Genomic DNA, 13393 nt, shown 5'->3' with positions numbered 1-13393 from the left:
GGGGATCGTTTTTACAACATAACGATATTTATTGTTGCTTATACTCACTATATTTGTGTAACTGTTCCATCTTCTATGTCTATATGTGATCGTATGTAATTTACCTGTGTCTTGATAAGGGGGCAGATTGCCTCGAAAATTCGACAATTTACTTTTCTGTATTGTCGTTATTACTACTTGACAATTATCTATTTCTAAAAATACGCATCCAACATTTGTTTGTTAGGATCCAGTACCTATATTGGTGTATACCGTCGTTATTACTTACTAGACCCTATATGAAATGATAGATGTATATAAAGGTCATTGGTAATTTACATGCTCATAGACAGCAACGGTCTTTTCGACACTTCAATTACAGTAAGGTCCAATATTCTAATGATTGTTCCTATGCAATTAGACATGTTGGAATGTTATTACTTAACCTCACGCAAATACAAATTACTACAACAAATCAATATGAAGTTGGCTTAACGCTTGGTAAATCACTCCCTTGAAAGATATGCTGAAGTAGCTGAAAGATTTATACATTCACCATTCAGGAATGTTCTTTACCACATTAATCAGTTAACATTTATGTACAGCATTAGGGCCGCGATGACACTTTATTAGCCCTCCACCTCAAGGTTGCGGGTTTAAAACCCACTTGGGGCAGTTGATGGATACCGACCGTGGGTCGGTGATTTTTCTCCGGTTACTCAGGCTTTCCTTCGACTCAAAAACCTGATTGTCCTTAAATGACGATAAACAAAATAAACCAAATCATAAAAAGTACAGCATTGTGCTCTGTTGCCTGTAACTCAAGGAAGTAATGTATGAACAATCATCACAAAATATGCATATATGGAACATACCTTAATTAATATATTGTCATATTAACATATCATATACGACAATAACATTATTACAATAAGTCTTAATTATATCTGGAAGGATATCTCAACACAACTAAGCCTTATTACTGTAATCTTCTAATGAATTATGTATAATTGTCGATGTATGTTCTAAATTATGTATATTATCCGCTACATGGATGCTAAACAAAAACTTTGTTATCAGTGTATATGTTTCTTACGAGAAGACTTAGATAGGCGTCGCCTGATGTCCGATCCTCGTGTTGCATTCATGAAATTGTGCTCAAGAAGGCGACATCTAAGCGTGAAAAATAAAGTTCGTTACACGATATTGTTCATTAAGATAATATATCATAATTAATCTCAACATATATGCGCTTGTTTCTTCAATACAGGTATCTCCATCTGACTGGATTCATGCTTTGCTTTGATCTGGAAAGTGACAATCCTATCATTGTTTTGGAACCTCAGTGGGTGATTGACGCCTTTAAGTGCCTGATAACTGCAATCAAGTTTGTTAGTGGACTAACCTGTTCTGAAAGGAAACTTTGGGAAGAGTTTGAAGAGACGGGACGACTGCCGAAAGAAGTTTTGAAAATACTATGGGGGAAACATCCTGAACACAAATTCCTTGACCATTTCCATGTTCTTGTAGCAGCCATGGAGCGACTCGGACTTCTTGTGAAGCCGCTGCCGAAAGACAAAGACGAACAGGTGAACAACTACGTTGTCCCAAGCATGTTGAAGACAGCTGGAGACGCGGAGATAGAGATTGCAGAACAGATACTGTTCAAATCTACAACAGTCAAATCTTGCACACTTTGTGTTCAATTTAAAAAACGGTTCATTCCACAGGCGATCTGGGATAAATTCATTGCAGCCTGTATCCAGAGATTCCAGCCTTTTGTAATTCCCGATAAGCCATGTTTCCGTTACTGTCACAGAGGTTTCGTCGCCTTAGCGATTGACCGACTCTGGAATATAATGATTCATTGTAGTGGCAATGTGATGAAACTCACACTGTTCAAGATCAATGGTGATAGTGCAGTTGCCCCGGGAAGAGGTAATGCTATCCGGCTCGTGTTAGTTGATGTCCTGCAACAAATACTGATCATGAACCAACAGGGCCACCTGAAGTTCGACTACTACCTACACTCCCACCCGATAGTGAGGCCAAGTGATGAGGCAGTGGAGGCGGACCGACTTCTTCAGACCTCACCACTGGATTGTTTACAAACTGATCATGGTGTCGGGGTCCAGAAGACGGAACCCATACACAGACAACACTATGATGTATGGTTTGATGTCTTTACAGAGGTAAGTTTTAAGAATAACGCCATTGCAAATTATTTATATTTCTAATTCGACAGATACTTATATATATTGATAACTTTAACGCAGATTTGGATTTTAGTTGAACACTTCCGTTGAGCTCCTCTTATGATATATCGTATTGAAATTGAAATTGAACTATCGAAATATTTACTGTTATTCATGTTTTAGAATCATGGACAAGAAGTATCCGGTGAGTTGAAGTTTGTTTATTTAATATTTATTTAGACCAGAACGAAGGTATGTGAATTCTTTAAAATGTAAGCTTTTTTAATGTTCTGCGAAGGCAAGTTGTAGTTTTGTGGGTAATATGCATACCTTATATGATTATATAAATAGGTGTGGATTTACAAAGACGTCCGACCTACAGAGAGATGGGCCGTATCGCGAAGTTCATCTACGAAGCTCATCATATGTTCTTCATTGAACTTGGACTTCGGGATGCAGAGATCAGCCAGATCCGACAAACATGTGGTCATCTGTCCTTCAGGTCACAGGTGACCAAGATCTTCCTCTCCTGGAGTAATCCCCGTCTGGACGTTAGTTTACAGCAGATTGTCACGGCAATGGAAACACATGGGCTGGATAGCACTGCTATGATGACAGAACTTGAACACATCAAAGATACAAATCTCATTCAAGGTAGCTAACATGTAACTACTCTCAATATTTGTAAGGATTATTTATTGATTGAGATATCTAGAGTTAATATCTACGGCAATATGAATCGCATTTTGCCTGCATCGCTTTCCTTGGACTTGTTTTTTTCAGACGCGACAAAATTTCTTAAAAAAAACAAATTATCAGTGCAATTCGATTTCTTTGTGTTGGATATCATTCAAAGCATACTTTATTCAGCTTGAAAACAATATATATTTACTACTTCCATAACCAACTTGTATATACAGTATATACAACATCAAGTTACCGTCAACTAAGTATTTCCCTAATCTCCCCCAAATTGTCTTATGTCCATGGTCAGTCGTCTGTCAATCATAGGTCCGTAAACACTTATTCGCAATTTTCTGCAAAATGACCGACAGTTGAGGATTGTTCTCGCTATTTCTTGAGAAGTAATGGAAAGGTATTTCCCCCTCTTTCCGTTGTAATGTCGAGTTCTTCGTGGAATTTTGTCAGGTTACGTACATGTATGTAGGTCCCATTTCCTTTCAAGTGATCACGAGGAATAGAGAAAAGATGAGAAAAGTAGAGAACATAGACCAAATCTAAATCATACAATGTTGGAGGCCAAGATCCCCTGTGCTCTGCTCTTGACATGTGTTATGCTATAAGGGGTGTAAGGAGGGTATATCGACGGATGGTAAACTCTCACCTTTATTCACTCGTGCTCCTTTAATTCTTAATATCCAAACTAGCCAATTGTTGATAGAAAAATAAATAAATTGTTACTGTAGACTAAGCCTGGATAAAATCTGACGTTTTAAAAGAAAACAATGGCCGATTAAAACGCCAAACGAATGCATCAGTTAATTGGCCAATGAATCAACTGTCTTAAAGCAGTATAAGATTTCTGAAAATTTTCTTCTCGGATGTTTCTCAATATTAAATCAGGAGAGGAGAAATCGAGTTTTGCTCTATTTATGATTCTAGGATCCCGGATACCTGAGTGCCATCTAAGAAGAATACCACAGCAAGAGGAAGTTGAAACCATCGCAGCATTTGTAGATACATCGTATTTCAACTTATTTCTCGAACTTGGATTGCAGCCAGAGACAATCGCAAGGTTTGAAATGGAACACAAACTTTCAAGTGTTAAAACCTTATTCATAGAACTATTGAATGTCTGGGCAAAGGAATCCGGAGACAAAGCGACGCTCAACAGCGTATTGGTGGCAATGAAAGAGTGCAATATGAATGTATACGCTGTAACACAGGAATTGTCAGATAATTTATGAGTGGGCATTCATTACGACGAAAACACGTGGTTATAAAAGCTCACTATAAACCATGGCGTTGATTACATACCTCATATCCTTCGTTTCAAGTCCTTTATCATGCCTAAAGTTCATATGTGAAGTGTTAACACTCAGCAACCATAATTAACACTTATTTTGATATAATGTAACGATAATGGTTTCTGTGTTTCAAATCTACCAATCTTAGTGGAAACATTGCTTATGGGATGAACATCTTAACAGATTAGGTATGTAAATTTTAAATATTGTGTGTTAAAATTGTAGTAGAGTTGCATGTTTGTATACAAATAACGTACACTCTGGGTGAGGTCTCTGTCATTTATTCGAGAATGTACCAGGGTACATGTATAACCCTGTAACAAAATAACAATCGATATAACATACATACTATACACTGACACTGATTAAACATACATTTAGAGCACAACGCTTACTAAAGATTTTTTATATTACAGCGATCCGCTATAAATACAATTGTTGCTTAATGATACATACATTACTATAAATACTAATACCATTACTTTCACATATTAATTACTCAGGTAATTCAAATAACAGATATTCATTACTAAAAAAATAACACATAGCTACCTGCGTGTGGCGCAGAGCCGTATCTACACAGACCTTGTGAAACTCCCAATACTATGAGAAATTCAAACTGTAAACAAAATATAAATGATTAAGTATCACTATCTTAATCTAAAGACTAGAACATTAATTTACAAAGAATACATGAAACTATTATGACCTTGAAAAGATTCATCGTCACGTACATTATGACATACAAATCAGTGCTCTTTACGGCGGGCGCGGACATACAAATACGATAACAGCTTGACCCTGCTACAAAATCAATTTAGAACTTTTCCAAAGTTTCCTATTTAACGTAGCAAGGTCAAAGGTAACACTTGAGCCTTCTTGAGGTAACTTACTAAATTACGTGTGTGCAAGGGTTCCGCGATGGGGTTTTAGTTTCAATTTACACGATTGTTTGGTGTTAAAAAATGTTATACAACTGGTTAAATCTGGTTGTTCAATGGTCGAGAATGAGGAATTTAAAGTCACGTCTGTTTCGTTCCCAGTATGATTGTCACTTCTAGTCCTTAATATCTATTAACAATCTTTTAAACAAGTACATGTATACAGGAGATGAAGATTCAAATCTGAAGTATTATCTAGTGAAATAAACAGAAAAACACAGATTACCGACATCAACTGAAATCATTATTCTCAAGTCAATCACAACAAAATCCATGAATTGTGTTTAAAGCGTTTAGAAGTAAGTATCTGAATGTTATAAAATACATGTCATCTTCTTACTCAGTAAATGTGTTGAAAATATCATACTCATTTCCACAACAATTAATACCAGTGATCAGCCATGGATTACGTTTATCAGACCCTATTGTCTTCTAATTTCGGACTGCTATCGTGACCTCAAGCTGGTAAACATGGCGATATCAAAATAGAATTGTTTGATTTATATTCAAATATGGGCATTTTGTATATTGTATATGTATATATTTATTCGTGATGTATTGAATTTGGTCGAAGATTACAATTGTTCACTGGGACAGTGATCGAAGATAAAGACATATTCTGCACGTACTTAAAATATAAAAAAACAATTAATCTCATAAGTGATTCATTAGATAAGTTTGCCTTTTGTTTTTAATTGGAAAGTATCTTCTCGTGTGTTTCTTAATCACTGCATAAAATGTGATTTTCAGAATCGTATTTCAACAAATTTTGTGGTATATAAGTATGATAATATATCATGTGGCCGACTTAATCTATAAATAGATGAATATAAATTTAAATAAATAGAACAAATTGATGCAGATAAATATATACATATGATCACAGGTGTCTCCTTCTGGACCTACTCATACTTTATTCACGTAAATCTCAGTGACGTTCTTTGGTTTCTAATCCTTAAATATCAATACCTGTTATTCGTATGTCGTATGATAATGATTTGTAGAGAAGATGGATCAAAAGTGATTGTGGAACGGAAATAGTCTGTATATGTTAGAGTGGTATGAACAGGGGGGTAATCATATTAGTTAACAAATCTAAAACATTCTTTAGTATAATTGTCGCATATATTGTATATAGTGAGGCCTTTTTCAGAAATAGGCATATTTTGCTCAAAACTCAGCCGTTGGACTTTTCTAACAGCAGTCTTCTTGCCATTTCAAGAGTTCTTTATAATGTCTAATAAGACAATTATAGACAAACTTGAAAATCTTAATAACGTTTAATTTCAATCACTATTATTCTTCAATCAGACGCCTGTGATACGATGTAGATTTGTCAATAAGCTGTTACTGGTTAAAGGGAGGTAATACATTTATTTTAGTTTGTTGCAGTTTCAAAGAAATATTACATTTAGCTTTTGTTGGGGTGTTGGAATGGCAGCAAGTCCTGAATATATCAACCCAAGGGTGTCCAACATAAATATCCATTATCTCCTCCTGATCTAGCCTTCCAACCAGCTACCGATATAATAACGAAACCACAAGTCCAACTTAAAATAGGAACTAGAGTAGTGGCAACGAACCACTAGACATATCAACATTTAAAAATCAGTTTCTGGTTGAATTAAATATATATAATAATGGAACCACAAGTCCAACTCAAAATAGGAACTAGAGTAGTGGCAACGAACCACTAGGCATATCAACATGTAAAAATCAGTTTGTGGTTGAATTAAATATGTGTTTAATTATGCATTTCCTTAAATGCTTTACAAGAGTTGAATTTATTCTAGGCGATGTGTACGAAATATTATATAAGCACCTTTAAAACCAATTGATAGTTAGATACATTAGAGCCAAAATGAATTAGAAATAGATCAAAACCGGGTTTGTTTTTTTTTCAGAGATTTCTCATTCAAAGAAATTATAGTTGATGAACTTTGTTTTTTAATAAATCTTAACGAATGTATCGGGCAAATTATACAAGCCAATGTCAGGTTAATTTGTTAACATATCCATGACGTCTTAGTAGTAAAGGAGAAAATTAACGTCATTAAAGGCTATACACTTTCAGGGTGTTCCTGTAGAAAAACTTTCTGATGGGTTGACAATGACATACAATACGTTGTTAACGAAAGCCTACTGTAATATGTAATATACGTGTATGTCAGTTAAATTAGGTCTAACACAGATATCAGCACTAATATCTAGCGATAGAGTTCTTCGACACCATTAATATTTCACATCGCTAATTAGGGCACCTATAGATATTGATTTGACCATACACGTAGCTAATCAATGAAGTATGTCCCTTACCAGACCTGCCGACTTCTTTCAATATCTGTGTTTTAATGTTTTATTGATAATATTTAGACTTGAGAAGTTTCATCATTCATGAACCTTAACACAATGTAGTTGGAAGTACAATTTAATAAATAATGTTCACACGTAAATAAAAGGGAAATAATTTAATACAAGTAATTTAATTATTCAGCACAATTTTAATTGATTATTTTATTCTCTTTTAATCAGTAAATATCTTAAAAATACGACACCAGTACAGTTTTCTTCAATATATACATTTGTATATTTGCATGTATATACACACGTAGAGTTGGTAACATTGTAAACATCTGGTCTGTGGTAGAGGACTCCCTGTCTTATGTGACCAAAATCTATATGTGCCTTTGAAAGTTGCCCGGGACATTATTGACTGTACAATAAATCGTCACAGTCAACAGGTACCACATCATAGACGCCTACTGAAAATAAGACAATGTCGAAAATAATCCACAATTTCTTGCAATGATAAGTATCCTAATATAGGATCGTCAATAAAAAGTCTTAGCCTTGATTACCATTGTTTATGATAGGATGCACAGTTAACTTTAACAGACAAATGTCTGCAAAACTAAAATGCTCAGAAAACGAAAATATCAACAAATGTATCGATCAACTGTTTCCAAGGGTTTGGAAGGGAAACTGGTAAACTTTGAATCGTATCAGTTGAGCGACTTGAATCACAGGGGTTTGTAATAAAATAGTTCATCTCTTGAATTTGTATCATCATTTTTATTACTTTTTCGGAATAATAAATAACCTATTGTCCTGGTTTCACGGTAATATGAAGGTTTATTTACCCTGTAAATGCATCATGTTTGTCTATTACATTTTTAAATATTTTATCTAACTTCATACATATATCTTTATACTGGAAAGTTAGGCAAAGGAAAATCAGACGTACACAGGGACCTATACTTCTTGGGGGGTCAGCGTTACATACTAATGAAAAGGAAAAACTTACCTGAGTAATTATATTTGTCGCTGGAAGCATTGTTTGTCCTCAGCTTCCATGAGCCGGTCCCAGTTCCTTCCTTATAGTTAGATGTTCTGTGAAGTTGAAAATGTACACATTTTAAAACCATATCGCCCTTAAGTATCTTTAAATGAATTATGTATATATTGATTTGACTGGAAAAATCGTTATTGTTTTTGCACTGAAATGCGAGAGTATATCCTGTCTTATACAAATAAGTAATATAGAAAACAGTCAACTATGAGACTGCTTCAATTGAACGCCGAAACAGTCAGAAACTGGTTATAAGTTTGAAATGTACAATATTACAATTTAATAAAGTTTATTATCACCAGAGGGCGCACTATTTATCTCTTTTTTTGTATTATCGCTATGTTTGGCAGGGTTTCTCCTAAAACTTAAACTGGCCATGCTTATCATTGACCACGTGGTAAATATCTAGTAAGTGTATGTACAGATATTTTTACCTGGGTATATTTTTGTCGATTCTACCTTAATTCATAAGACGCTGATTGATTTAATACCCCTTGAATAATTAAGGAACGACGTGTATACATCATGTGTCATAATAATAAAAAAAATCCTCTTACTGTTACGATGTATTAAACCAATGTAAATGTGTACCAGTTGTTGTCCGGGTTTGCACTCCAATCCTGGCAGTGTGTTGTACCATGTGTTTTTGTATACAAATTATAGATGTTTGATTTGTAATTAACAGTATACATCAATGCAGATACAAGGACAATTACTATGATTGCAATTTATTTACCTACATGTATATTATCAAATACTATAAAAGAAATATGATATCATTTGATTTGTTTTTCACTTTCAATAAGATATACACATGTACGCACATATAGATATGTTTCACTTATATCAGCATGAGAATTTGAATACAGCATGTAAAGTTATGAATTAGTTATCAGAGATCAAATGTAAATAATCGAGATTTGAAAACATTATCGTATATTATTATCATTATTTTGTATATATATATGTATTTACCAATACTTAACATACACATATGTAGTAATTCAATAAAATAACGAAGTAATATACAATAAAAACTGAATACATCAAATAGTAACAATTTAATTCATACAATGTCAGATTTGTGCAATAAACATTAATAAATTTTATAATGTATAGCTTTATTACATACACAAAAATAAAATTAAAATTAATACTGATTAAGAATAACAAATATATATCATACTTATTCATATGAAGCTTAGCCATAAATATTTAGGAGCAAAATAACTGAAGCTTACCTTGTTTGTTGTAAAATTAATAAGCGTTAGATATTAGCCATTGGCAACATGTCATACAAATAATGGTGAATATAAAACAAATAAATCATTTTCAGTTTCCACAAATAAAGGTAAATTAAGCAACCAATTATCAATTTCATATCTGACTGTACATAAGGCTTATCTACCAATCAAAAATATATATCATATATAGCACCATCATTATGTCAACAAATATAATATACATATTATCTTTTTGCCTGTGAAATATAGAAAATTATCAAACTGATAAAACATATTTTCCTTTGATCGAACTCCCCCATTACCCCCTTTTCCTTGTTAGAAAACAAATCAATAGAAGCATTTAAAGGCCTCATTCGAAATGTAATAAAAAGAAATTTCAATTGTTTGCCGATTAATATCAAAAATATTTCACTCGTATGTCAGGTATTTCCATTATTCGTGAAATATTTTTGATATTAAACGGCAAACTATTAAATAACCTCTATGTATAAGTAACAAATGAGTGTTGTTTTTATTTAATTAATCAATTAACACAAATGTATAGGTGGTTTTCTTCTCTGGTTCAAATTTTTGTGTTTTTACAAAATATGTATTTTTTCACAAAAACCGCGAACTGGTTGAAATTTTGTCTGTTTTCTTTCAAGGTTTTAAAATTAACTTATTTTCCATGGATAAAAAAATTGTTGAAAACTGTTGAAAGATTGAGTCAATGAATTTGTATGGAAAACAAATAAATTCAAATACTTTGTAAATGAAATTACTATACAGAAACAAGTATCATATATCTATTTAAAGTATCTGAACAAATTTATCGTGACAATAGCATACTGATTTACGTACCGATTAGTATATCATCACCAGCCTCTAATATTGCTGTTCCCGTCAACTCGGAAGATGAACTTTCCAGGAACACCAATGTTAGATCTGTATTCAAGGTTGATGATGTCATCGTAATTAGAATTGTTCAAGGTGTAGCTAGTTACATTGTCTCCAGCATTAAATCCAACCTAAGGTGAAATAGAGGAAAACATACATAATTATTATTACAAGCGCAATCATTATTCTATATTTTTACTCTATCCGATGATACCATCATACCATGCATAATAACTTCCTTAGCATAACAACTTGCTTTTCATGACGTAAGCTATTAACTGTCTTGTAGAAGACAAGAGAACAAATATCAAATTCTGCAAGTGATTCTCATATTAGTCGACTCTAACATGTAGTATATAGCGGTAGTTATATTCGCTGATTTCTTAACATGCATGCGTGGTTATAAAAACAAACGAATATCAATATACAACAAAACCGACAAAACGAGTACAAAATATGAAACCAAACAGTGGTCTCCGTGGAGACTATTAAACAATTGTCAGGATAATACGACCAGTGTTCAGGAAGAGAAAGCATCTTCTACTTCGTCGATGACATAAGCCAGATAATGCAGGTAATGTTACGTCAATATGAAAATTGTACACGGTAATATGATAATCCTCTATGCGGTCCTTATATTGACCACATAATTTTAACATGGTCTTTATACATTTGCATTTCTCGAAACCTTCTCTTCAATGTTTTCTTTTCGTTAGTAATCGATATCTGTCACGTGTGCAATATGAACAACCTCGTGAATGTTGAATCAATTGGGAGATGTTAACATCAAATGTAGGAAAGCAAGAATGTTCCTATCTAGAAATGGAAAATTCATAATAGAAAATTAGGAAGTTGAAGTCATTACGATCATCATAAAGTTTTCCACTAACTCCAGTGTTTACATTGTAAGTAAAGATCGAGGTAAGAGGTTGCTGTTAAAGAGAAGTATCCTAAGACCTCCATTTCTAGTTCTACACGAGTACACTTGACCGACATGATCAACACAGTCGACTTTGATACATTATTTAAAGATAACACATCTCTATAGGTGGAATAGGTCTTAAACATAACCAGGATCGTACTAAATGAAAAGCATGTAGGCCAAATCAGTAAAATAAAAAATAATAATAAGTAGTTACGATAAAAAAAGCAATCCTAAAGATGCTACAAAGCGCGCAGCATATCAACTTTCGTTCTCTTCTGTGTCTTCTAATTAGACGACAGGAGGAACGGTGATTAATCGAGGGATGATACATCATGCATACACCTTGGGTGTAATGTTGGTATAGTTGATATAGGCTTATCATTATTACAAATATTAGAGTGAAAATATTATTTACTGTATTATTGTTGAACTTACCATAGCTTTTGTACTGCCATTCGCATACCCGGCCCATTCTATGGTCTGGTAATGGAACATTGCAAAGGATTTGATTCCATCCGACACTAGTATTACCTGGAAAGTATTCCTCTACAAAACGAAAATATTGATATCATTTATTAAAATCATGGTATAATGAAAACGCATGGATAGCAGAAAAATATGAAACTTTCTTCATAGCAAACATTATTAAAACAAACAAACTGGTAAACCTGAAGACTAACCTCCATATTTACAGATATTTTGTTGCCAATAACGTAATCGTATGATCAGGTAACATATATACAGGTCTTCTAGCGACACCACAAAAAAAATCTTTATCTGCATATATATAGGGATATAACAAGTGAAGATCAACAATTAACATCACTATAGATATAATTGGACAATATGACTAATAAACACGACCAATTCGTTAGTTATGAATCTTTTTTTTCGAGAAGTTTGATTAACACTGTATCTCTCTTATTTCAAAATGATTTAATGTTTTCTAGGCCGTAATATGCAAAAGAAAGACATGACATACGAGGTGACAATAGAAACAATCAGCTTAGGTGTGTCCTACCTTCGTCGCATCGTCTCCAGCTGCCAACCAGTATGGAACGTCTAGCCATGTTGCTGTAAAAACGTCGGTCGGTTGGAAAGTAGTTTGATTGTCATAGTAGTTTGCAATGTCAGCTTTGGCGCGAGTGAGGAGAGCAGAGTCATTTGTGAGCTTGTACCAAACCTCGCCGGTTGTGCCAGTGTCGACATCCATCCAAAACAGCGCGATCAATGGAACAGTGTTTGGAAACGGTTGGGGAATGTATTGGCCATATTGTCCAGTGAAAGAAAGATGTCCGTTATTATTAACCTGCAATAGAACACCAATAATATATTAGCTAACAGGAGTTGGATAGAACAACATTTACACAAAACCAGAAAATGTACAAACTAACAAGCCCAATGACAAACAGAAGCGTCGATCAGACGCTCGGATAACAACAATATGCTAGTGTCCAATTTTTACAGGTATTAGCATTACGGAAGAGTATTAGGCTCATATAGTGATTCAAGTGCTTACGTAAATCGTGTCATAAGAACTGTTGAAAAACGTAAAGTTGAAATCGATGACAGGAGAACTTCCATCAAGTGTTGGCCCTAACAGCTGATCCTCAGCTCCTGCTATTCCGTTGTGTGGGTAGGGGTACATATCCTCTAAAAAGATTCCACTAACTACAGAAATCAACAACAAAGCCACTAGACGTGTAGCAGTGAAATTAACCATCCTCCAGATGTGTACAGGTTGTCTTTTACATAGTAAATTACAAATAGCGGTACTACTGAAACTGTAACGCTATGTCTTACACTACCGCGTCCATAGGAACTACACTGTACTATCGTTAAAGAAGATAGAATGTGCCCGTCACCTTTGCCAGTGTGCGACCTGCTATGTAATGA

The 13393-nt window shown here is 34.0% G+C and overlaps 2 protein-coding genes across 6 annotated transcripts in view; one reads left to right on the top strand and one right to left on the bottom strand.

Annotated features, from left to right (window-relative positions):
* Positions 1 to 4379, top strand: part of LOC117345046 — a 33109-nt gene extending 28730 nt beyond the window's left edge. For both annotated transcript variants that reach the window (XM_033907985.1, XM_033907986.1), the window contains 4 exons: positions 1250 to 2171; positions 2358 to 2379; positions 2526 to 2828; positions 3798 to 4379. In XM_033907985.1, coding sequence (XP_033763876.1) covers positions 1250 to 2171; positions 2358 to 2379; positions 2526 to 2828; positions 3798 to 4102 — 1552 coding nt within the window. In that variant the 3' untranslated portion in view covers positions 4103 to 4379. The remainder of the gene's footprint in view (positions 1 to 1249; positions 2172 to 2357; positions 2380 to 2525; positions 2829 to 3797) is intronic.
* A 979-nt stretch (positions 4380 to 5358) lies between these two features.
* LOC117345049 (sushi, nidogen and EGF-like domain-containing protein 1) lies at positions 5359 to 13393 on the bottom strand. Of its 4 annotated transcripts, XM_033907991.1 has the most exons (7): positions 13017 to 13393; positions 12519 to 12806; positions 11933 to 12043; positions 10537 to 10703; positions 9010 to 9693; positions 8408 to 8493; positions 5359 to 7865 (listed from the first exon to the last, which is right to left on the bottom strand). In XM_033907991.1, exons 1-4 carry the CDS (start codon positions 13218 to 13220, stop codon positions 10551 to 10553), a joined length of 756 nt encoding a protein of 251 aa, XP_033763882.1. In that variant the 5' UTR covers positions 13221 to 13393; the 3' UTR covers positions 5359 to 7865; positions 8408 to 8493; positions 9010 to 9693; positions 10537 to 10550. The 4 variants fall into 4 exon arrangements, with proteins under 4 accessions (XP_033763882.1, XP_033763880.1, XP_033763884.1 ...); XM_033907989.1 differs by having other exon boundaries at positions 9010 to 10703; XM_033907993.1 differs by having other exon boundaries at positions 5359 to 7862; positions 9010 to 10703.

The sequence above is a fragment of the Pecten maximus genome, chromosome 16 (assembly GCF_902652985.1).
Source record: "Pecten maximus chromosome 16, xPecMax1.1, whole genome shotgun sequence".
In the NCBI taxonomy this organism is placed as follows: Eukaryota; Metazoa; Mollusca; class Bivalvia; order Pectinida; family Pectinidae; genus Pecten; species Pecten maximus.
This window is presented reverse-complemented; position numbering and strand designations above follow the sequence as displayed.